Source organism: Euprymna scolopes, chromosome 19 (genome assembly GCF_053919585.1).
Source record: "Euprymna scolopes isolate OS-2025 chromosome 19, ASM5391958v1, whole genome shotgun sequence".
Classification (NCBI taxonomy): Eukaryota; Metazoa; Mollusca; class Cephalopoda; order Sepiida; family Sepiolidae; genus Euprymna; species Euprymna scolopes.
In genome coordinates this window covers 84659156-84686842 of record NC_136500.1, presented here as the reverse complement: position 1 = coordinate 84686842, position 27687 = coordinate 84659156, and the positions used below count along the sequence as shown (strand labels likewise).

General features: G+C 34.7%; 1 protein-coding gene across 1 annotated transcript in view; it reads right to left on the bottom strand.

Moving 5' to 3' along the window:
- The window catches only part of LOC145239811 (WD repeat-containing protein 41-like), an 81798-nt gene extending 54433 nt beyond the window's left edge, over positions 1-27365 (bottom strand). Inside the window, exons 1-3 of the mRNA XM_080103339.1 lie at positions 27160-27365; positions 4501-4613; positions 706-754 (exon numbers count right to left, since the gene is read on the bottom strand). Of these exons, the coding sequence (XP_079959465.1) occupies positions 706-754; positions 4501-4613; positions 27160-27189 (192 nt within the window). The 5' untranslated portion in view covers positions 27190-27365. The remainder of the gene's footprint in view (positions 1-705; positions 755-4500; positions 4614-27159) is intronic.
- Between the last annotated feature and the right edge of the window lie 322 nt (positions 27366-27687).

Here is a 27687-nt window from a genome sequence, read left to right as displayed (position 1 = left end):
CTGTCATTCAAGATCTGTAATCATTCACTATGAGAATCATTATGGAGGGACAGATCTCCAGATTTGAATTTTTGAAAACATACCTTTGTCAACGGTATACGACATAATCGCGTTGACACACCGGTTCTCGTCAGATCACCGAAGTTAAGGAACATTGAGCCTGGTTAGTATCAGATGGGTGACCATTTGGGAATTTTAGGTGCTGTATATGATCTCCGCTTATATCGGCATTTGTTTCCAGTCGTCCTGTAATTCACTTGCCACTGGTATTTAACAATGTCAACTCAGGAGAGGTGTGGTTGGAGATTGCGCACCTACTGTCACAAAAATCTCACGCAGGCAACCCTTCATGGGTATCCTTAGTCTGTCCAAGACTGAAGGAGCCTGTATATATATTTCAACTTCATTCAATGAACAGACAGAACTTTCTTAGGTTAGTTGGTATATAAGTTGAATTAAAGTGTTTTTTTTTTTGTGTAAGTGGTAAAACATAAATATGAATAAATGATTTGGATGAAAACGATTCTGTGTCTATCAACAATGATAATTATTTATTATATAAATAATCCTGAAAAGGAGTTATGATTGGAATATAGCCTACATTTAGACCTTTTATGCTAATTAGACTAGAAATGAAACCTGTACATTCAATAGCTAATTTTACATTTATAGAAATACACGCACACAGGATTGGTGTGACTTTACCTCAATATTCCAAATAATGATTGTAGCATCATCGGCCGCAGAAGCAAACCTTGAAAGAAAAAAAAAAGAATATTTTTAAGAAGCCATGGAATTGCATAATAATTCATAACAATAAAAGACAGTGTTCAAGTTAGATTATTTATGTTCATATCTACATCGTACCTTAAGGAAAGCCGCAAATTAGCACTTCCTGTTGGGTATGAGTTTGTTTCGGAAAGGAGATTAATACATCATTTAGACTTTCAAATCGTACAGGTTTGCCTGCAAGATATCTTCTTTATTCTGAAAATTATTTGTGTCAGTTTGTATAATGCATTTACTGGACAAACAACAACTGCACAACTAAAGCAATTGAGATTTGTACATTCATAAACAAATGCAATTATTCTCAAATGCAACTGTTTTAAACCAACTACATCAACCTTTAGATGCCACTTCCCATTGAGCAAACTATTTATAACATGTCAACAAGAGATGGACAGTTTTTTCTATCAACTAGAAAGTTATGAACCAGATGAAGGGGGATTAAAAAACTCAAGCACAAGTGCATTTTAACTTATCAAAAGTATTTTTTTGTTTTCATTTTCAGAAGAGTTATACTAGCAGAAAAGGAAGACTATTCAAAATTAATACTTGTTTAATTGATGGAATACTTTATCCAAAAATGGACACAAATAAACTCAATTTAGAAGAGATTTTTTCATCTTTCATCAGATCAAAAAATAATATTGATTTTTTTTTACAGGCCACATTACAGATTACTGTTGAAAATACATTCCTACCATTTCATAATATTCTAAACTGAATGTTACATTTTATTTGTGCATGAGAAAATTTGTTTTGAAAATAATTATTTTGAAATATAGAATGTTACATTTTATTTGTAAATTTTAAATATAATTTATTTTGAAATATTGTCGCTAAATTTTTAACAATCTTAATAAAATTCAATGTCTTGTGTATTTATTCTTCTCTGGACTGTTGTTCTAATCTTCATAGTTGTTGTTTCATCATGTTTCGGCCAACTCATCCTCTGGCCTTCTTCAGAGGATAAATTGGCCAAAATGTGATAAACAACAACTATAAAGATGAGGATAACAGTCCGCAAAAGAATGAATACACAAATTATGAAGACTCACCTCAAAGGATTGAAAAAAAAAGTTTTGTCATTTAATGTTTTCTGTTGTACTTTATTACTCTATTGGATCGTCTTATCATTTTAGGAGTCACCACTTATCAAGGCCCAGAGGCCACTCGAGGATAAGAGTTAATGAGTGTACAATGTCAATGGGACAATATCGTAGTAATCATTACTAGTGGAAATTTGGTAAATTGGATTATTTAAGGGGATGACTCCTCAAGAACTTGTTTACGTTGGACTTGAAGACGACCAGGCAAACAGAAGAGAGTTCCACAGGTGTGCAGTTCTAAGAAAGAAACTTTGTTAATGGATTCTACGTTTAAGTTTAGGCACAGATAAAGAGTGGGGGGAATTATTGATAGTGTTTTTAACTTTTTGGATTTTCACTGGTATAACTCTTTCAAAATTGAAAACAAAACAAAATTATTCTGATGAGTTAAAGTGCACTTGTGACAAAGACTCCCCACAATTTTACAGTTTTGGTTGCCTCTTCAACTTCCATTCAAAGAAAAACACATACTCTTTTTCTCTCTCTCTTCTTTCTTCTCCTTTTTCCCTTTGATCTTTGTTCTATTCCCATTTTCTGTTCTCCCTTGTTTCCAAGGGGACTCCATTTTACAACAGTAGTTCTTCAAATTACATCTGTAAACTGACTTGGTTCAAATAAACTGACCTTGTTTAAATAAACTGAACTTGTTCAAATAAACTGACCTTGTTTAAATAAACTGACCTGGTTCAAATAAACTGACCTGATTCAAATAAACTGACCTTGTTCAAATAAAGTTGAAAAAAACAAAAAACAAATAAAAAATGTAAAAAGATGATGGACAAAAAATGCCACTCATAAAGGCATTAATTAAATTCACAATCCGTTCCCACAAATAAACTTCAGTCTATAACTGGCTTGTCCACCAAGTTTCAATTATAAATGTCCAACTGCTACATTATCTAACCTATCAGGAGAAGTCTAATATCACACAAGTCACAAACAAATAAAATCTGTGGATGTTCAGAAACATACCTCACATCTCCTACGTTCAACTACAGAAATCCTTCGTAACTGTGGCAGTCATTTTACAATCATGTTCAGAGGTAAATTCGCTCTGGAATTAAATATTTAATTGGATACAACAACACAAAGAAAAGAGAAGTTCAAAGGAAGAACCTTTTATTGAACTGTGATCATTACCTTATCTTGCTTTTGATCACAGTTCTTTTGGACTGGTGGTTCCTTAATTTATCGTTGATCTTAAGATATTCTCTACTCATGTTGTGTGCTTAAAAAACTTCAAACTGACTACCTACCTCTCTGACTCACTCTCTCTTTGAGCCATGTGATGTCACACCTGCTCCTGATGTTGAGCATACATTTGAGGGAAGGCTTGCTGACCCCTATGACCCTGATATATTGTGTGAACATCACCCAGGGCTCCAAATCATTAGACTTTACCCCCCCCCATACCCCCATATGATATACTCCAAAAGTGCATCAGGATTGTTTTAAAAGATATTATCTGGAGGGTTAAACCCAATAAGTGTGAATCCCATTCAGGATCATATCTCTTGCTGATGAGACAATCACCAAAGTGTCTACAATGGTCACTAAATGGACGTTTTTATATATTCTTCTTCTTCTTATTATTATTACTAGCAGGGAGTGGAGTGGCTTTGCTTCGGTGTAAAATAAAATATGAGATTTTAATTTGTCCAGATTTCGTATATATTATTATAGGGTCGTGATTTCAAAAGTAAAAAAAAAGTGTTTAGGTGCCATCAGTTAGAATTGAAATCAAAACTGTAGCATTCAAAGCTGGTGATGTTACCACTGTACCAACGTAACACGCATATAAACTGATTAAAAATTAAAAATAAACTAAGATGAATGTACAAAATGTTTAACGATTTTTTAAAATTTTGACCCATTTTTGATTCCTTAAAAACAACTTTAACCGACTAAAGTCCCATAAAAGAACAACCCGTAAAAACTTCAATCATTTGAGGCAACTTTTAGTTTCGGAGGAGATAGAGTTTGAAAATATGGAAATAGACAGACTGACAGACAAACAGACATATAGCTGTTTATATATTAGATTATTAGGTAATTTTTTCATATATTTAACAAATAGCTAGTTATTGAAGCGGTTTTGATAACTTGATAATTAACACTTGTTTTTTTTTATTAGTTTGTGCTGCCCTTATTTACTGCAAACCTTTTGACTCAAACAAGAACCAAATAGTGTTCCCTTTCTTATTTGAATTACTGCTGATAGAGAGGCAAAAAGGTAATTATGATTCTCCCCTTTGTGAATTTGTCCATTTTCTCTTTTTGTCTATTTTTCCATCGAAATGTCTTCTTCCTTTTTTTTTAATGTTATCTACTTCTTTATTTCTTGTAGTTTTCAAGTTTTCAAAGTGATTATTGAATAAAATTGATAGCATCAATATGAAGTGTCAACTCCTTTTTCTTCTAAGACTGGTAGATAGTTACAGTGTCCTCCTATATCTCTGAATGGATATAAGACCAGAACTGTTGGATATTCATGATTGAAACTTGATTGACAAATCAGGCAAATTGTTAATGACTGCGAATATTAGTAACAATTCCACTGGTGACAATGTACTTTGAAAGAAACAACAAAACAGACAGAACAAACCTTTTACTGTCAAGTTTAGCGAGTTTACGGACAATGTCGCTGTGTCCATTGAGCAGGCGTATTTCAGTGTAGAGATTAAATGGCTGCCCTTCTTCCACAACATCCGGCGTATCCTAAAAAGACAAAAACACAAAATCATTAGCTAGTTCAATCTGAAAATTGATGAGTTAAAATCATCAAATTCAGTTTAACATGCATTTTTTATACTGAAATGTGTTGGATAATATTTTTGAAATTGACTTCTAAACTAACTAATCGAGCAACATGGGAGGATGGACTTGTGAGATATCTATCTCACAAGTCCATCCTCCCATGTTTTTCTTTCATCTTCCCCTGAAAATGCATTGAATTTACTATCTCAGCCGATCCAAATATAACCCAAGAACTCTCATCTATTCTTTAAACATGGCCATACCATTGGAGCCTCCTACTCTGCACACATCTCTCTGTACTGTCCAGATTTAATCTTCCTCTGAAGTCATCAGATCTAAGCTTGCCTTCACAACTCACATTGCACACTCATCTTATCATTCTCATCTCATTTATCTCCATGCAATGCATGTCCTCAACCCTCCCCGGTCAGTTTTCACTTCCATGCAAGGACAATGGCATATTCTTTTCATTGTTTTGACTCTCGAGTGCGTATCCGTTGATATCTTATACGTTTTTATATAGAGTGACGTGATTCTCGGTTGATTAACTGTGTCTAACTGTGTCGGATATATACTCGAGAGTCATGACAATGAAAAGAATGTGCTGTTGTCATAGCTCTAATCATGACACTGCGTTACACATGTCTGATGTATCAAATCTATTGTTATTAAGCACAAATATATTTCTGTGAGTTTTTTTTTTTTCAAAAGTAAAATAATTAAGTTTATTAATGACTAGTCTATAAATAGATGGAAAATATGAAGACTAAAAAATTAATTTTGGGTTTAATTTTTGCGGCCTTGTAACTTTAGCTTCCCTTATTTTGTCTATTAGTTCTCACAATCCATGAGTGATGTCTCTGACAAAGGAGGAATAATTACTGTTTTTTTTTAATCTATGCATGTAATATTTATTGTTGGTCAGTTTTTGACCATGACATGGTATTTTCTTTTAGCAAGTGGCTTTATGCCTTGTCTGAAGCAGTTTCCATTAAAATAGAAATAAAGTAAATAAATGAGAGGACTTGAAACCAACTTTCCCTTTCCATAGTCTGTTTCTGGATCCATTGCTACTTAGTCTCTAAATGGATTAGTTTTCTTTGAAAATGAAACTTATTTTACATCCAGAAGTAGAAGGGCTTTTCATGACTGTAGAATGATGTCGTTTCTTCCCTTTCCTGAAGAGGAAGTAGAGAAAAAAAAACCCTGCAAATCTTGAAATTGATTGGCTACCTCATTCTATTAGACAGGAAGGGTCAAATTTAATATTATTCATACAAAAGTATAGAAGGGGAGATTTATTAAAATTTGAGGAAATTATTTGTATGAAAACATTTTTCTGTAGGCCCTTGAAAGACAGTCCTCGAACAAAGTGTTTAATATGCCTAATTTAAAAGCACAAATGAAACATGAAACATGATACATGATTCCTGCTTTAAAAATTTAATTATCAGCAGCAGCAGCAGCAATAATAATAATAATAATAATAATAATAATAATAATAATAATCATCCTGATTTCATTTAATAACATCTCCCTGAAAAGAAGACTCTCCCACAATCCCAACTCCAAACCAGGAGCTTCAAAGACCAAAGGTTTTCCTAAGGCTATTTGTGGTACCTACAATAGCAGAGGTTTGAAGGCCACCTAAAACATTGAGGATTCATAGTTTTTTTTCAAATGTTGTTCCAGACGAATTGATAGTACACCTAGTGTACCAACTACCACCGCCTTTGACTTTCTATCCAAATTTAACTCCCTTTCTTATCTCTTCAATTCTGCCAATGTCTTTCTGTCACCATTTAATACTTTCAAGCCGACCTAATAATAATAATAATAATAATAATAATAATAATAATAACAATAACGACTGTGTGGGGAAAGCACTACACTGAGAACTCTGTATACAATTGCACTACAAGCATGCAAACAAATGGTACAAACACAAACTGGAGACAATACTGGAAAAAGATAACCACAAAATCCTCTTGGACATGAAAGTACAAAGAGATAAACTCTTTCAAGTAAAGGCAACCGCACATAACAATAATTAGAAAGGGGGAAAGAAATTCTAGATCTTGTAGTCCCGCAGACCATAGGGTGAAAATGAAGTTGATGGAAAAACAAATACAAGGAAGTTGCTAAAAGACTGAAAGGAATATAGAACATGAAGAAAATCAATATAATACCAATAACTATAAAAGCACTAGGAACAGCCCCCCCCCCCAAAAAAAAACTGGAAAAAAGACTAAGAGAAATTGGAATCAAAGGGAAGACTGAGACTATACAGCGGATGGTAATGCTGCAAACAGCTAAAATCTTAAGAAACACACTCGAATGCAAAAACTAACCCACATAAACTGTATATGCTGATTAGCCGCAAGGGAACTTCAATGGAACTAAAACAAAAGGCTGGAACGAGTACCACATCAATCCACGGAAACTGAAACTGCAAGAAATCTAAAACGGCTTTCCTTTCCTCCCAAAATGGTCATGAAGTTTCAAGAAAGAAAGAAAGATTCAGAAGGGAAAGCACTAACCAGACTTCTATTGGATGAGTACAAAGAGTACTGGGATCTTGTGGAGGGTTATTGACATCCAATTTCCAGTGAAGACCAATTGCCATTGCCAGTGAGAAATCAATGGTAAGCAACTGTTGTGATAATGAAAATTCGAAGCAATAGGAACAATCGCAAAAAACTTCAAAAAGAAGAATGGTAATAACTGGAATCGGGGGGAAGGCTGAGAAGATACAACGGATAGCAATAATGAAAATGGCTGAGACTAATCCACATGAGCTGCAAACACTAGCCGGCCATATAGAAACTGCGGCAGAAGTAGAACAAAAAGATAAACACCACATAAAACCAAGCAAACTGAAACTGCAAAATTGTAAGTTTATTACCCCCCCCCAAAAAAAAAAAAATGTGTCAATATTGACTGGCACGACACCAAACAGTCGAGAAGGGCTGAGGAGATGGAAAGACCAAGGATCTTCACTAGATAAGTGTGAAGAGGACTGGCATCTTGGGGAGGCTTATTACCACCCAAATTCCAGTGATGGCCAATGATCATTGCCGGTGAAAAGTCAATGGCATGTGGCTGTTGTGATAATGCAAATTCATTTGCAAAAATTATTGAAAGAAGTAGAGAGTACTAAAAATCTAGGAAGACTTATTGTCACCTAGACTCCAGGGAACACCACATTATTATCAGTGAGTAATCTCTGAAGATGGCCTGTGTGAGAACTCCTAGCGAGTAGTAATTATAATAAAAACCAAATAAATAAGAAAAAAAACTATTTTTGATTTGGTGAAAATTATCAATTTTGTTTAAGGTTGATAATTTCTGCTTGGATTATTCGGAATGCTATTCTCATACTGGTTGATATTTTCAGTTGATACATTTTCTGATATATATAAAAAAAAATATTTTTTTTTTAATCGCTCCAGACAAGGCATGAAGCTACTTTATATGAGGAGTTAAAAAAAAACAAAACAAGAAACAAAAAAATCACTTCAAGGTAAAAACTAGTCAACGATAAGGGTTAGATTGATAGATTCTGACTCAGAAAATAATTTCACCCCTCTGTCGAAAAGATCGCTCTCGGAATTTTAGAACTAAAGGACAAAATAAGGAAAACAAGAGTTACAAGGTTGCCGAAAGCAAATCCAAGGTCTACTTTCTACTTTCCTAAAATCACTTCTTCATGAACCTTGGTTTTACTTTTGGCAGCATTGTAACTGTTTATTCCCTTATTTTGTCCTTTACTCCTCACATTCCGTGAGCGATTTTTCTAACAAAGTGAAAGAATTATTGTTTTCCAAGTTGGAATTTATCCATCATTAGCTAGTTTTAGACTTTTTTTTTAGCTTCTTAGATCAAGTTGGTTTCATGCCTTGTCTGGAGAGATTCCTATAGAAATAAAAAAAAACAAATCTTTAGAATTGAGAGTTAATCAATGTAGTGGATCCGTTGCGTTATGGTTAATATCAGTTCTAAATCAGTTCACATGCTTACACATGACCCTACCTTATTACCAGTCTGACCTACATTTGGTGCTGATGCTCAGATTTGAGAGCGTTGGGGAGTGAGGAGTTACTGCTTAATTGTTGCATCAACACCATGTATCATTGGTTTCTCACTGACAACGACTAGTAGTCTTCATTGGAAGTTGGGTGTCAATAACTTGTCTGAAGGTCCTCATACTCTTCGCACTCATCCAGTAGAGGTCTGGTTAGTGCTTTCCCTCCTCAGTCTTCTCATCCTCCTCGACCTTTCATGAGCATTTTGTTAGGTATTTGCAGATCCACTGTGACCAAGAGTAGTAATGCCTGTCGCATCTAGGGATCAAATAAAATCTATCTATTACAGACTAATCATCTACAAAATATATGCCTGCAAAAAAGAAATTTATCTACAAATATTGAAATATTAACACATTAAAACTTTTTACCAAAATGACTAACTTCAGCATTAATCTTGTCTTCTTGTATATAATAAAAGAGGCGCTATTTTTCACTTCCAAACAAAACTAACACCAGATGGCACATAAAAATTTATCACGTTTACGCCATTAGTCATTACCTTATTTAACTATAGAGCGCAATATAATACACATTATATCGTAATATTAAAACATTACATTTATTCCGAGGAGTGCCATGTTCATCATCGTCATAACCTATAGAAGAAGTAGCTAGATTTTCACCCCCACTTCTACAAGTCTTCTTACACCTTATTCTACAAGTCTTATAAGTCTTATTCTACACCGCATGCATTTATACTTTATCCTACTTCCCTGGGTCTTAGCCGTCATTAACACACTATGGAATTCCAACACAATCACATATTCTTACCGCTTTCATTCTAGACAAATAATGATTTCTCCTGTCCAGAAATCCGGTCCAGCTGATTAGCTGAGAAATATACATTCTAAAATTCCGCTATTCGGTTATTCCACTATTAAATAAACAGTTCGCCACTATAAAACATGTCGCCATTTCCATGCATAAACATTACTCTTAAGTTTTATTTATGTAATTCATGAGATTATTTCTATTTAAAACTCTTAACTCTTTTGTTTTAATTTAAAAAGAAATGATATTTTATATATTACGAAATCTTACTATATAAATAAATAAATGATATTTCTTAATTTACTAAATCTTAAATAAAATTACTCATTTGCTTATTTCTGACAATGTTCGGTGCAGATATACACGACTTCCTTTGTTTCTTTGGGCAAACATTATAATAGATTTACAATTTGTTTATTTGTGACAACAAATTCCGGTAAAGAGTTACAACACCCAAAAGGCAACCACACAAAACGAAACAATGGTTCCTGAGGAAACGAAAACGAACAGGTTCTGATTTATTTTTTGTTTAACTTCAAAAATAAATATTTTCTTTATTACAAAATCTTACTTTAAAAATAAATGATATTTGTATTATTACAAAATTTTACTTTAAAAAGAAATATTTTCTTTATTACCAAATCTTACTTTAAAAATAAATTATATATTTTCATTATAACAAAATCTTACTTTAAAATAATTGATTTTTTTTTTTACTAAATCTTAACTTAGATTAATCATTTATTCAGTGTGGATGTACACGAGTTCTTTTGTTTATATGTGAAACAATTATACTTCAAAAATAAAATACATTTTTTTCCTTCCTAAATCGTAACTAACATTTAAAATTTGTTTAATTGTGAAAACAAAATTCGGTACATAGTTACAGCACAATAATCCGAAAAGCGAAAAGTTCATTTTTTTTTTTTAGAGAAAAAATGAAACGCTCCCTTCAACGCGCAGTGCGTATTTTGCAATGGGGGCCTTACTCGTGTACATCAGCCACGTTCGATTTACGTTCACTGTGATAGCGGTGTTACCCACTTTATTCCCTTTTGCTCGATATAGGGTTAACGAGTATTCATACTACACGACAATCCTACTAATAGATAAATAGATACATACATACATACATAGATGGATACATAGATGGATAGATAGAGACAGTGAGAGAAAGAACTGACTTCAATTAGAGAGAGAGAGAGAGAGAGAGAGAGAGAGAGAGAGAGAGAGAGAGAGAGAGAGACAGAGCTTTCGTACTTCCCAACATTGTAGGTTCACCATGGCCCATTCAACTCTTTCTTTTTTCTACATTTCCTTTTCCTTCTGCTATCATACATTAGCGCCTTGCTAATGCAGGTCATGTTCTTTTTTCCCCTTTTTCCCCCTCCTTTTTTAATTTTTAATTTTTAGGGCGGGAGGGGGAAGGGGCACTCGAACCGGTAAGCACTTCTATTTACATTTTTATAGATTTTTCTTTCCAGAGACCTCACACTGAGATTAACTATTATTAAATGTTTCCTGTTTTTATTTTTACACACAAACACGTCAGAATGCAAAATACCATTGCAGTTTAAAAGTATTTGTGCGTACTTTCATCTATTATAACTATTATTTCATGTTTTGTTATTATCTTTTGACCCAAATAGGTCACAAAGCAAAATATATTATTCTTTTTTATTATTACATACATTACATTTCAGACTAATTTCTTGCTAACCACACCCACACCCACACCCACATTCACAAAATGGGATGTCTGTTGCGAAAGCCATTCTTAACATTTGTAGGTTGGAGAGGGGGTCCACTCCGATTGCCATTCTTAATATGAGAAGGTTGGGGGTTTGGCTACAACAACAACACCAACCGTACTTTAATTTTTTTACGTGTGTGTGTGTGAGGGGGGGGGTGCTACCACCAGGCAACGCCGGTTAACAGGTCCTGCTAGTATGGTAATAATGGATTAGTTACTACACCAAGATATAGGGGATAGTGCCATCCATTTCCTTAAATTACTCCACTTATTCTTGATTTTTACCTAATAATGATGACAAGGATGGGGCATAAAGTACAATATTTTAAAAATCTTTGTATGACTTAACCAACGATTTGAACCCTAGTATCGCAACCCACTTGTGAACACTCTGACCATTATGACGAATAGGTTCTTCAGCATTAAATGATGCCAAAATGGTTGATATGTCGTTAAAAAAAACAACAACATTTACTAGAAGATTAAAATCAAATCCCATTTAATTAAAATAGAAAATTGTTTCCTACCTTCTCCAATTTTTTTCGTTTTTTGTTTTTTTTCTTTCTTATTTTGGAACAAAGGCAATTGACCAAAACATACGGACACACGGTAGACTTCTTTACAAACTTAGAACATTCCATTAAGTATGTGTACACGTTAATATGATTTAACTCAAAATTAAAAAAAATAAAAACTAGTTCAAACGTGTGTGTTTGCATATATATATATATAGCAAACCTTTTTACTCTGTACATAATAGTACATATAAGTTTCAAATGTCACAAGTAAAATATTTTCTATTTTCGAAAGATCATGAAACAAAAAAAAAGCCAATCTAAATAAATACAGAGTTCATCGACCATCAAACATCATTGTCTTTACTAACTTCCGTGTTAACATATGACAGCATATGTGATGTCCTGTCCGTATCAGTCGGCAACCAAATTTTAAAATTTCTTTTTACTAATAAGTCATCAAGGCCAAAAACCACCCGACGATAAGGGCCAATGATGCGGAATATTCTGAGAGGATTAAAAATGATGAATCAATTGTGTTACCAAAGTAAGTGAATTTATGAACTCTTTTGACACCTGCAACAATTTCTTTTTGAATGACAATCAGGTTTCTACAGATGCAACAAATGAAATCAACTGAATCTGCTAGACTTAGCACCAATGACTTGGAGCAGCTTTTGTGAGAAGTATAAACATGCCACTGTTGGTGGGTTTCAGATAGAATGTTGTGTAGATTTCACCTTCATCTGTTATTATAATTTTTAAATCTAGGAGCGAAAAGGATCCAGTGTCATCGAAGTGTTCTATGCAAAACTGCATACGACTCCATGTTACTGAATGACATACATGTTTTAATAAACTTGTCATGATAAGCAAATTTTTACTGAACTTTTACTAAATGACATATATTTTCATTGAATTTTTACTGAATGACAAATTTTTACTGAATTTTTACTGAATGATATATGTTTTAATGAACTTGATAAGAATTTTTTTTGACTGCATTTTTAGTAGATGACATATACTTTTACTGAAGTGAATGACATAATTTACTGAGCTTTTACTGAATAACATATTTTTACTAAACGTTAACTGAATTACATACTGAATGACAATTTTTTACTGAATGAAAATTCTTTACTGAATTTTTACTGAATGACATACTGGATGACATATATTTTTACTGAATGACAACAATATTTTAATGAACTTGTCATACTTAGCTGTGAGGATAATATGTTACCTATGTACCAATGAAGAAGATACATAAGTGACTGATGTGAAATACTCGACCGTTAAGTAAACACATGTATGTGACTGTTCACAATCTAGATGGGTGTGCCTGTTATTTGGTTGTGTGTTGGCTGAATGTAGAGTACGTGTTGTCTATGGTGATAGGTAGCAGTTGCCATGTCAGATGTGGTTAGGCTGAAGCAGTAGGTTAGGAGATGCAATGCAGTCAATTAGCAATTTGTCTGTAGGGTGTGCAGGTGCAGATGTGTAGAGCGGTACAATGTCAAAGCTGAATCGGTACCAGTTGAGTTGGAGCTTTTGATATGTTTAGGGGGTAGGTGGAAAGTGCAGGTGTGAGTATTTGTGAGTGGAATCAGATTTATAGAGGGGTCTTTCTAAGCTGGAGATAATGGGCCTAATTTGTGTGTTTGTTGGGGTTGTAGCAGTTACATAATCAAAATCTATTTTTTTTTGTACCTGCATGTTATCACTGACAAAATGATTGGTACATGGTTTGATGAGATAACTTTTTTTTGGTGGAAGCAGACTGTAGTATCTGTTCTGATATTACATTTCATTTTTTCTGCCCTCGGTCAATGAAAGAAAATCCTTCTAGCCTGAGCCAATTTTAATTTTTGTTCCATTCCAGGGTGCCTCTTTTGAAGGAGCTGGATTTTCCTCACATTAAAAACCAACCTGGAGAGGCAAGTACATAGAAACACAGACATGTTCAATGATTAGAATAGTTTTTGCATGCGCAACTTTTTTCCATTTCCACCCAAAATCATTGTATGGCCATTTATGAAGAGTTCCAGTCGAGATGCCAAACTGAACAGATATCATATTCCATTCCTCATCTCTAATGATTTTGTAAGGCAAGATGAAACTTCTAAATACAATTCCATTTCTATAGAACAGGGGTGTGCAACAGGCAGCCCGCCAGACCAGTAAATGTGGCCCTCAGATAGTATTTTGTTTTTCATAATTACGCACGTTAATTTTGATTTTTTTTTTTTTTATCATAAACTAGTTTTATCGTTTTTAAATTTAAATCAATTGATGACAAAAAGTATCACGACAGTTGGCAAACGTGTGTTTTCATTTCAAAACAAATTGCACAAAAATAATTTCAAGCAGGTTTATGTAAAAACTAGACATCATTACTAGTTCAGATAAGTTCTTTATCTAAATATAAATAATATTTAGTTACTGTATAAAAATTGAATCATCACACAATACCAATATTTCTTAAATATAAGTTTAATTGTATGTATTGAGGCCATAATACCAATGTTTGTAGTTGTTTTATATTAGTTACCTTGAACTTTAACTTGAAACCTCGTTTTCGAATTTGTTTGCGATATTTTGGAAAAATAACACGCCCGTTGGCCAAGTAAAACATGTATTTGTTTACTTTTTATTTATCCATTATTTTTTATTTTTTTTTTTTACCATAATGCTACTTGGATTTTGCATTCATAACGTCCTCGACTTTTGCAATCAATTTTTTACCTATATATATATATATATATATATATATATATATATATATGATGAGCATAATGGAAATAGTTTTCCCACAAAACAGAAATGAAAAGGAATTTTATTTCATCCAGAGGAAGCCTCGAAATAAAGACAAAACGTTGATGAACACATAATTCGGTTTGTTCCTTTTTATTTCTCTCTCTCTCTCTCTCTCTCTCTCTCTCTCTCTCTCTCTATATATATATATATATATATATATATATATATATATATATATATATATATATATATATATATATATCTAGCCAGTAGAGTTTAGTTTCCTAGAAGTACATCCAATGAAACAACATGTGCTCAATGAGTAAACAGAGCAGGTATATGAAATGTATTTATACAAACATTAATGGCTACATATGTGCATACATGTTTCTGTAATCACCTGCGTTTGGGGGATTACGTCTTCAGGCCAAGAATTATCGTCGACGATAATTCTTGGCCTGAAGACGTAATCCCCCAATGCGGGTGATTACAGAAACATGTATGCACATATGTAGCCATTAATGTTTGTATAAATAAATTTCATATATATATATATACATATACACACACATATATATATATATATATATATATATATATATATATATATAACTACAAAAAAATGCGAGGACATTATGAAAGAAAAATATTTGTAATTTTTCTGATGTCACCAAACTGATGCTTTTTAATTGGTTAACTTTTACTATTATAGTAAATAAAAATGTGTATTGAATGAATATGATACAAACATTTATGTTTAATTATTTTTTATTAAGGAGAATTTTGTAATTTGCTTGAAGCATTGTGCAAAGTGTGAGAGTAATATTCAAGCAGAGATTTCAAAAAATTTTGGGAAATTCATACGCTTACTATCTTGTGTGTTCAAACACACAAGATAGTAAGCGTATGAATTTCCCAAATTTTTGGAGAAAAAAAAAATCTTATATTCCAGAAGTATAAACAGCTCTCGAATGTGGCTACATTTGTTTGTGTCAGCATCGGGACTGGATGTTGGATTCAGATGTCACTCTTGCAACTGAATCCGTTTATATGTTTGCTTGTTCAGTATCCAGAATATGGATTTATTTTCATTTTTTATTTAAATAAATTGGTAGTTAAAGATTTATCAATAAATATTTACTTGCTCAATTCAGATTTTATTTAATGAGTACGCTATTAACATACACTATAACGTTCACAATTTTATCATATAATTCTATAAATTTATACCAGTACTACTCTGGGTCATTTCATGGGTTCATTCATGCTGTTGAGTAAGATATTATCAAAATTATTTATTAAACTGTTTACTCCAGACACATAAGGAATTTTTACAAATTATTTTCAAGATTTATTATTTTTTAAATAATAAACATAGCTGATTAGTTTTTACATTATTCCTTATTAAAATAAAATATGCATCAAATGCGTCTGAAAGTCAAATCACAACGTAATATTAGGAAAATAAACAAATACTTGTTTGAAATTTATAACATAAATATATTTCAGAGGTATACTCCATCCTCAGTATGTTGTTTTCTTTTTTTCTTCTTTTTTTCTTTCTTGTCATGTTGTAAAGTTGGAGAAAGAAAAGTCTGTTCGTAAAGAGCCGCGCGTTGTATCTCAGCAGTTGTATTTTGAAATGTTGGAACAGTGCGTAGGCAACGCGAGAATAATGTCAAGGATGTGAGTTCCATAGGGAAACGTTGATTTAATTTTATTCAAATTAAATCAACGTTTTTATATGGAACTAACACCCTTGACATTGTTCCTTATTGCTTATTTAATTCAGATTATTATGATTAGTTTTCTATTGATTTGAAAAGAAATAAAAACAAAATTTAAATTTTCCTTCTTAGTTACAATCTTAATGATGTTTTAGTTACACTCTTAATTATTCAGTTGGTTTTTCCATCCCAATATTTTAAAGCCACAAAACACAGAAAACCTATAAACTTTACAAAAAGCGAACAGACAGACAGACAGACAGAGTGACTGACGAACAGAGAGGTGAACAGAAACACCCGTATATCAAACGAACAGACGCATTTCATCAAAAGGTAGCAAAACGAGACCTCCCAGATGTCAGAAACATTGGTATATCAAGCGAACTTATACATTTCAAAAAGTAGTAAAATGGATCCTCCCAGCGGGCAGAAATACTGACAAAAAAGCAAACAGACGGACAGACTGACTGACAGACAGACACTAACGCAATAATAGTATGTTAAAGTATTTATATGTAAACCATTTTTAAACACCTGTTTAATAATACCAGGGTATATTGTTGGCTAATTTTTAATTCAGTATTTTTTAAAATTAATCAGTTGTACTATTATAAACTATTATAAACTATTTCTTCATATTTTATCCAAGTAAAAATGTCTGCTACAAAAAAAAAAAAAAAACAACAAAAAAAAAAAAACGATGATGAGGAAAGAATTTTTGACAATGACTGGAGCAAAAAATATTTTATTGTTCAACACAATTAGGGTGCCATATATGTCATCTGCTAAAGTGTGGTAGCAGTAATGAAAGAATACAACATTTAACAACATTATACAACACAACATCCCACGTATGATGCATTAGTAAGGCAGGTTTGACTGGACAAACTTGAACAACTGAATAAGCCAATTAAAAAGCAACAAGCTACTTTTACTGCCTACAAAAACGACTCTGAACTTGTTACGAAACTAAACTTTAAACTTTGTGAATCAATTGCTGAGAAGGGAAAAACGTTTCCTGAAGGAGAGTTTGTTAAACGTTGTTTAGACACATTTACTGATTTTGTGTATCCTTAAAAAAAAGCATTGGTGCAGCAAATAAGTTTGTACTGATTTACTGTGTCACACAATCAATCAACTTGCTTTAAGAGAGTGAATAAAAATATGCGTCACATGTAGTTTGGCACTTGATGAAAGTACAGATGTCAGTGACACAACGCAGTTGTTTGTGTTTGTTTGAGGAGTTACCAGGAATTTTGAAGCTATTGAGGGGTTTTTGGACATAGTTAGTATGCCTTCAACAACTATGGGCCATGATATTAGTGAGCAAGTTTTGAAGTTGATGGAGAAGTTTTAACTGGACCCTTCCAAACTGTGTGGTTTGACAACTGATGAGGCATCCTCAACTAAAGGAAAAAAACAATGAATTCACCAAAGTTTTTGGACTTTATTGATGCAGAAGGGGTGGTGGTGAATCACTGTATTATACATCAGGAAAACTTGTGCACAAAGGTATTGGATTTTACTGATGTTATGAAAGTTTTGGTGCAGTGTGTAAATTTTATTTGTGCTAGAAGACTGAACCATCAATAATTTCAGTCATTTTTAGAACTGGACTTCGATTACCGAAATATTTCATATTTCACTGCAGTTTGTTGATTCGGTAGAGCTTCTACTTCAAAAAGTTTTTGAAATTTAAGGAAAGCAATTGAACAAATCATGGTAAATAAGCAACTTCGTAATCTAGTGGGGGGATGCCTTTTTCTCTTCCCTACAAGCTCTTTCCCACAGAAGAGACGTTGCGAGCCTGTCTCTGCTTAATCGTTATTTTCATGGCAAGTTCTCGTCTGAGCTCCAATCTAGGGTTCCCCCCTTGCCAAACTTTCACGAAAAACACTTGTATAGCTGAAACCACTATCAATAATTTCCCCCAGTCATTATCTGTGCCTAAACCTAAACATACATTCCATGAACAAAGCTTCTTTCTTAGAACTGCACACCTGTGGAACTCTCTTCTGTTTCCCTGTTTTCCAGCTGACTACAATTTGGTCATCTTCAAGTCCAACGTAAACAAATTCTTGATGAGCTGTCCCCTTAAGTAATCCAATTTACCAAATTTCCACTACTAATGATTACTACGATATTGTCCAATTGACTACTGTACACTCATTAACCCTTATCCTCGAATGGCCTCTGCGCATTGATAAGTGGTGACTCCTATGTAAAAAACAAAACAAGATGTTACATATTTCAGCAATGAGGACTGGTTAAATGACCTTGCTTTTCTAACTAATATCACACAACATCTTGTAGAATTAAATGTAAAACTGCAAGCAGAAGAGAAACAAGATGTATGAACATATTTTGGGGAGTTACTGAAATTGTGAAGTTATTGAGGATTTTTTGGACATGGCCAGTATGTCTCCAACAACTATTAGCCAAGATATTAGTGAACAAGTTTTGAAGTTGGAGAAGTTTGGTGAACAGGATGTATGAACGTATTTCTTCATGTGAAAAGAAACTTTTTAAGACACAGTTGAGTAGAACAACACTCATCCATTTTCCTACTCTCGCTCTCAGAAAAGCAGGAATAACTGATTTGTAATGTTCTAAGTCTGCTGAAAATGTTGACAAGTTGTCCACCGAATTTACAAAGTTTCGGGAAATATGAGAAAGATTTCAAAGCTGTTTTTCTCAACCCTTTGATGTTGCATCAGAAGAAAGTTCTGAGGACTGTCAAATGGAGGTGATAAATTTACAGTCTCACATCGACTTGAGAAGAGCGTATGATACCAAAGACTTGATAACTTTTTACAAAAACTATGTGTGTGGAAAGCCTTCAAATTTAGAGCAACATGCCAGGAAAATTATTTCACTTTTTGGAAGCACATATTGTTATGAACAATTTTTTTCAAAAATTAAGTTCACAAAAGTCACTAACAAAATCAGCTCACAGATGAAAATTTATCAAGTCAACTTAGAGTAGTCACAACATCTGTCAGAGCAGACATTGACAAATTATGTACAAATGCAAAATACCAAGTTTCACATAAAAAAAGTAATGAAATGTTTGAATATCATGTTTTTATTTCTAAACTAGCATTTCAGCCCGGCGTTGCCCGGGTGTTTGGAGGTGTATGTTGAGCAAAAAAAAAAAAAAAAAGCAGTCAATTTTTTTAACTTTGGCCTCTATTATGACCCCTTAACATTTATTGTTTTGGGCTCAAATCAAGTTATTAAGTTAGATCCATGTCCAAGGAACTTATATCTAAAATTTCAATTGTTTATACCCAAAATTGGCGGAGGAGTTTGGTAGAGATCTCAAAGGTCAAACCGATGAACTCTGACCCCTTAACAGCCAAATTTCTGGCCGAAAACGGATTATGAAGATTTTCCCAAATCTCAGTACCCTGTATATCAATTTTCGAGTCTGTAGACTTAAAATTGACAGTTATTGCGTACACACACACACACACACACACACACACACACACACACAGAGACATGTTCACTTTTATATATATATAATAGATGTATTTATAATACTACTGAATGTACTTAATCACTTAACTATAGTTCTCATAAGTCTACATAAGAGTTAATTTTCTTACAGTAAGTGGCCTGCATTGTTGTTACAACGTTCAAATGTGGAACAACATTAGAAAATGTTGCACACCCCTGCTATAGAACATAAATGTTGGCTGAATTAACCTGTCTCATATTCTTGTGTTCCTAACTCTTTCTGTGTTGACAAAACTGTTGAATAAATTCGATTTAAAATGTTGAGAATATGTTTGTCCTTTTTACCTGGAAACTTGGTGACTTTTTTATTTGTTCCAAACAAGGTCAGTAAGATAGATACAGATGCAGAGACTCTACTTCAGAATTTTAATGCCAACAAGCATAATCAACCACATCCTGCTCAGACAATGAAAGTGAATGACTATTTTCTTCTTGCTTAACATGTATAAATTTTGGCCTTTTGGCTAAGAAAAAAGTGTAATAACTAATCTGATGCTGCACTTAGCCTATTCTGTTCTCACTCAATGAGGGAGAAGTCCTTCTAGACTGAGACAATCTTTATATTTGTTTTTATTTTTATCCTAACCTAAATCCAACCTACCCTAAACTAAGTTTTAGTTTGCAAAATAGATTTACTGTGCTTACAAAACTTTTGGAACTTGATTTGGCTTTCTCCATTTTTAGTTGGAGCATCTTATGTACATCTTTTTTCTTGTAATGGTGTTGCAGATGCGATTGAACTCAGACTCCATTCTGCTGCTGTTATAGACACAGAATGGAGTCTGAGTTCAATTGCCTCTGCCGATACAAGTACCAATTCCGATTGTGTAAACATTTCTAAATATAATCAGTTTCTTTGTTGTAGTAGCAGATCAATAGCCAGCCTTTGGCTTGCAAGGCCTATAAAGTCAAGCGTAGTTGATAGGATTTGGAAATGGGGTAAGCAAAAAATAAAGTCTAAACTATGAAATATTACACAAAATGATTGCAACTTTTGTATGCAAAGAAAGTAAGAAGTAAATAAAAATATTACTGCTTTCTTCATTGTTTTCTGTTAGAAAAACCAACAGTGTTGTATAATTAAAATATGTAATATTTTATACGTGGGAATAACAACAGGACACTTCATTTCAGGAATAACTTAGCACACGATTAAGCATCTTTATTCAGGTTGCCATGACAGTTACCTTCACCCAGGAAGTTTCCCATGCCAAGGTAGCGAGTTCCTATTAAGGGCACATAACTTGGGTATTATGTTAACATGTATCTTTATTTTTTTTGGTCCGCCGACAAAAGGAGGGTGGACCTGTAAATTTACCCTTGTCGTTCATCTGTCCGCATTTTTCTCAATAACTACACCTTGGAATTTTTTTAAATTTTGCACAAACATTAAACATGATATGAGTAAAAAAGTAACAGAACGGATTTTCCGGAAAAACTCCTGTTGCCCCTCTAGAAATGGCTTCGGGTTAAAATGGCTAAAATTGACACTTTTGTGTTTATTAAAAAAGATTGATACCTTGGATTTTTATAAAACTTTCTGAAAAGTTGTAACTAACTGATTTCTATATAATTTTGTTTGTCTATACTTCGTGATAACTCTTGGGTGTACCCCAGGGGCTCTTTTAGGGCTAATAAAAACACTCCATTTTTGGGACTATTTTACCATATTTATCTAAAATTTTCTGTGTATGTCTATTTAGTTGTTTTGCATGGTGCTGAACTCAAATTTAAATATGTAAAGGCCTTGGGGATTTTGGGGCTATATGGGGGAGGGTGCAAATGATGGACTTAGTCATTTCTTTTTTTGCATGGTGCAGAACTCAAATTTATATATGTTAAGCCTAAAACTACACCATTTGTTCATGTTCACCAGGATTTGACATCCCCTGGGGACTTTTGGGGCTAAATGGGGAGGAAGCAAATGCTGAACTTTGTCATTTTTTTTATGCCTCGTTCACTGTGCACTCACGGGGGACCATGCATGCTTCACTTGTTTTTTTTTTTCTTTTGTAAATTTTTCTAAAAAAGATAGAGAAATGTCATTTGAGTTGGAAGTCCTTAAATCTAGCCTGCAGTTGTTTGTTACGGATGAGTCTAGACCTAGTTTTTAGTTCTTTGTCTTGTATTGTCTCCGTCGTTTGCAGATGTTTCTTCCCTACTGGTGTTCCTGGTGTAATAGGCAGTGTTGGCATTATTTGTGTTTGAGGGTGTTGGCTTTCTAGGTGTATTGGTTTGGGTATAAGGTCACTGTGGGAGATGGTTGTCCATCTTGTTGTTTGGTAAGGCATCTGGTAAGGTGTTGTCATGGGCCAGGTTGCGGGTATCTGTGTTTATCTTGCGGAGGTAACAGCAGTTTCCAAATGTGATTCTTCTACTGCCATCAACTAATATACAGTACTGTCTGTGGAGGAGGGTCTTAACAACTCTGCCAGTGTTGTCCTAATGCTGAGGTTTACGTCCGTATTGATTTTGAATAGACACATATTCCTCAACACTTAATGGGTTGTTGCCTGGTATGGACATGGCCTTGAATCTGTACCTCAATGTCTGCTCTCTGATGTCCAATATCCTATTTTTTTTTTTATTTCATCCAGGTCACAATCATTGAATATTGGCATGAGGGGTTTGTGGTCAATGGCAAATATCAGGTGGGGGCAGCCCAGAACCAACATTTTGCAGCTTTCCAAACCAAACTTTATGACTGAAGCTTCCCCTTCAATTTGTGCATAACAGCTCCCAGCAGTCCTAGTGAATCGGGAGCCAGCATATACAATCTACCAGCATCCTGACTCACAAAGGTGGCCTACTGTGAATGTGCACTCACAATGTTTTTGGAGTAGAGTAAATCCTATCCCCGTTCAACTCCAGTCTGTAGTTAGGTATGTTGGACGATTTATTTTGAATGTTTAAACACCATCCTGGATGCTGTCTAGGATTTATTCCTTAAACTGTTGAAAGATTTGCTTCAATGTATCGTCCTAGTAAAACCTGCTGCTATGTTTAAGTAGTTTCCTGAAAGGTGACATGACTGGTGCTTGGGCAAATGTATACAAAACCTGGTTAATTAGACCAAAGAAAGATCTGACTTCTTTTATATTTTGAGAGATGGAAAGTTTCTGACACTCTCAATAAATTTTAGAGATGGTTTATACCCTGTTAGGCTAATGTCAAAACCAGCAAACTCCACATTGTCTTTCACAAAATGGAATTTATCTGGGGTGAACACAATCCCATTTTCAGCACAAAGCATGATGTATCTAATAGTGCGTCAAAAGGATGTTGCTATAGCATCATCCCATAAAATCAAATCATCCATGAAATGGGTCACATGAGGGAAACCTTCCGTAATGGTGTCGAATCTCTTTGTGTAGCCATCATTTGATGCTTGAAAACCTTGGGGAGCTCGCAAATATTGGAATCTACCTCATTCTGTTATGAACGTGGTGGCATCTCGCGCTTCCGCAGCAAGGAGAACATTGTGATATCCATTCCATGCATCAAGGATGGTTTTCTTTTTTCCTGGGGTTTTCTATTGACAAGGTTGAATGAAGAGGGAATGTGATGTGTCTCCTGTCTTGTTGCTGCATTCAAATTCTGCAGGTCAATCATCCCACGTGGGTTGCCGTCTTTTTTGGGAACTGTGATCATTCTGGAGCATCATGTTGTTGGTGTCCCAGCTGGCACTGGTTCAATCATGTTCAGTGCCACATCAGCATCTAGCTGGGATTTGACAGCTTCTTTCCAGTGATGGGGGCTTGGGATTGGCTTGTGAACAGATTTGGGTTGGTAGTTGTCTAAAAATGTAATAGTGAGTTGCTCGCCCGTCATGGTCTGCAACTTTTGGTGTGTTCACATGTTGAATGCACTGCTGGTGAAGTGACACTTGATCCAATTTTCTAGGGCACTGCAATAATCAGGTATTGCAGGAAATAGCAGCTGGTCTGGTGGTGGTGGGCAAGGCAATCAGGATGGGCAACCGCAAGGAGCTAATGTACAGTTAGCCGGTTTATAGTCTATTTTCGTTGTGGCTACTTGACTCCTAATTTGTGTTGAAAAGCCATTGTTGATAATCCTTGTTTTTTTTTTTAGGGCCGTCAATGAGATATATAGGCCCCTAAGTTTTGGGCAGATGTAAATCATTTCTGAGCATGTTACATCAGCAAGTTTTAATTACTGATGATTACGGTGATTCCTATGATGGTCAAGCTGTTGTTGTTTAGAGCACATAATCGATGCCTAGTGCATAATAGATGTTTAGAATTGCAGCTGTACTGGTTTTGGCCCCAGTATCTGCCATGACAGTTGAGTGGACCATGGTCTCACCTCAGTATGCATTAATTACCCGAGGTGCCTGTGAGTGATCGCATTCAATGTGACTGTAATGTTAATGAATGGGGGTGGCTCTGGTCGCCCTGGTGTGAACTAGTTGTTGGTCCATGCCCAATGAAGATTTCCCTCTTCTTCCTTTAGTCACCTGGGCTGCATATTCATGGTTGATATGATAAGAGGTGTCATCACTTTGGTTGTCATTTGCGTAATCCCCCATTGTAGCATTGGATAATGCTTTGCTGTGGCATGTGGCATGTGCCTGAGAAGTGGTTTTCTCTTCCACATTTGTGGCATAATTTACCCTCAAGTGGGACATTGCCTGCAGCCCTTTGGGTGTGCTCTGCGACCACAACCTTTACATTTGTTCTCAGTACTTGTCTTATTCTGTGGCAGTAATTTTTGTGATGACGTAGATCTGATTGGGGCTATTTGTGAGGTCTCAGCTGGCCGGAAGTGACTTGATGCTCAGGCAGTAGACTAGAGTAAACAAGTGTTCGGTTTGGTTGCTTAGCTTTGGCAGGAAATTAATTTCTGTAAAATTTTTGCTTTGGTGGGAAATGTCCCGTAAGCCAGCAATGATCTGGGATTTGATCATATCTTCAGAGAATGAGATTGTACATCGTTGGTTACTGCAACCACATTGTCCTTTGAAAGCACAGAGCATTGCTTGCGACTTCAGTTGGGAAATGCTTTATGACAAAAAATTGTTGTTGGTACACATCAAGGTGGTCTAACTTCACTGCAACAGATTTGATGTATTCTAGCAGCTGTTCCTCTGTGGCATTATTTAAGGCATCTGGACCAATGAAATTGAACAGCATTTCATTAATAGACGAACTGCATGCGGACCGTAGTTTCGGGTTTCTGTGAGGTTGGAGAGTTGTGTCTTCTCTTTGTAATGGAACCCTTCATCTTTGAAGATGATCCATTTATTTTCTGAAGCACCCCCTTAAGTAAGACACTTTATCAAATCTCCAATACTAACGATTACTACAATACTATCCCATTGATTACTGTACATGCAATAACCCTTATCCCCGAGTGGCTTCTGGGCCTTGATAAGTAGTGACTACCTTGTAAAAGAAAAAAAAAAAAATCTAGGGAAGTGGTCAGCCCTATGCCAGTTTTGCTTAGGAAGAATATCTCCGGTTTCGTCTCCTGTATTTGGGTTTCAATCTCTGGAAGGTTGGAACGTAGACCCCTGATGTTGGAGAAGGAGACATGGTAGTAGGGGTCTACATTGGAGGACAGGGTTCTAGATTTATTCGTGTTTTTTTTCTGGAGATATTTCATGTTGAGGTTTTGGGATTTGCAGAACAGGTCGACAGACTTGGTTAGAGCAGGACAGAGAGGGAAAGTAAGAGAGAAAAAGACAGGAAATATTTTTTTTTTGTAGCACATGATAAAGTAAAGCCATAACAATTACCCACTAGTATAGCATCAAGAGGCCCCACCAGAAACTACTGCATGGTCCAGAATCCATCCACCAAATGGCAATACAGTAGCCCTAGTACTTTGCACCTGCTGATAGGACAGCCTCCTTAGTGGTTAATTCAAGGTTCGGGTCCCTGATTATCAGGTGGGTAACGTCAGCCCAGATGAAATGTTTACCTCCAGCACTCTTACTAGTGACATGGCCACAAGGATAGACATAGAAACAGAAAATTTCCAACATCTCAAACTACTGTTCACGAAGTACTGCCGACCTGGAAAGCAGCTTTTTCTTCACCCTTTGTCAGAAAAATCGCTCATTGCAAATGAGGACTAAGGGACAAATAAGGAGAAGCGAGAGTTATTGGAGCTGCTGATAACACATCCACAGTGCATTATCTACTCTCGATTAAAAAAAAAATAAAATAGAATAGGAGGGACTTATTTAATATCTACTTAATATAAGTCCGCTGCTTTAAAATGCTATTTCCCAAAAATGCTGTCCGCGATAACTTTTGAACGTACATCTAAGTGAAAAATGGGTAAACTTATAGATTAACACCCTCTGTTGTATCACCCCTAATGAGTGTTCACTTTTTTAGGCAATTATGTGTCAATCTAATGAAAAACTTTGCAGAATTTTTTAATGTCAAACATAGTTAAGAATTTTGTATATAAATTTAGTGTAGAATAAATCCCTAATTTCAGGCCATTTTAAGGCAGTTAACCAAATTTTGTCACCACTAACCTTAAGTTCAAGTGACAAGATCGTAAGACCAGACATAATCGCCTAAAAAAGTAGGACCTTACCCCCCCCCAAATGCAACAATAAATAAATGAATTAAATAATCATAATAATAAAATGAAAACAGCTGAAATATTAAGAAAAACCCTTGAGTGTAGAAACTAACACAGGAGCAACAAGTGCAGGCCAGCAGACAAACCGCTGCAAAGGCAAAGCATGAAACACTACATAGAACCAAGAATACTGAAGCCGCATATCTATGTTCTATAACCACCATCTACCGATTGCCACATCACTGCCCTCCCTCCCCCCAAAAAGAGCGAGTCAAATAACCAAGTAGAGTCAAGAAGGAAGGAAAGACAGAGGAACTGACCAGACCTCCACCAGATAAGTGCGAAGAGAACTGGAACCTTGGGAAGGCTTATTGCCACTCAAATTTCAGTGAACACCAATAGCTGCTGCCAACGAGAAATCAATGGCAAGCAGCTGTTGCGATAATGCAAATTTATTTGCAAATGTTATCGAAAGAGATGGAGAGTACTGGAAACCTGGGGAGACTTGTTGTCACTCAGCTTCCAGGGAACACCACAGGCTGTTTTCAAGGAGAGCTCTTTAATGACTTGTGTGAAAGCTCCTTGTGGGCCAATAATAATGTTAACTGCCTTAAAACGCTAGATTGGTTTGGAAATGGGGGATCATTTTACCTTAAATATATATGCGAAACTGAACTCCCAATCTAAATTCTAAAATAATTATTTTTCTTCTCTCAGAGTGTTCATATGTAATAGCCTAAAAAAGGTATAATTTCATTTTGGGAGGATAATGATTTAGCGGAGGGTGTTAATAAGGGAAAATTATTACCGTACCGGCTCTGGTGCTTCTTCTGCTTCCTTCATTCTCTTAATTTAGTCTCGATTTTGATCGCAGATGTATTTTTCCTCACACATTTGTGATTTTCATATTAAGAATGTGCTTTTTTGTTTGTTTGTTTTTCAAATCCAAGGAAAAAACATTTTATTCTCGTGTTTACAATATTAGTTACTTCTGCATTCAAGGGGAATAACTCTTACATATCTTGTACTCCCGGAAATCAATAATTTAATAATCGATTAAAAAATATTAATATTTTTATGAATAATTCCTTAAACATAAAAATCTCTAAGTTAAATATATATGGTTATATTGCGAAATAATTATTTTAATTATAATATAAAAAGTTAATTATAAAACGAAAATGTTAAAAATAAAGAGGGTACATAATTTGGGTAAACACCGTATACCGTGATGACAACAACAATGAAATTCAAAAAATAGTTCGTGATTTTAAATGGAAACCAAATTTGTATTCGAGTTAATTATCTACGAAATGATTATGTACGTCTTCATTAAATGAG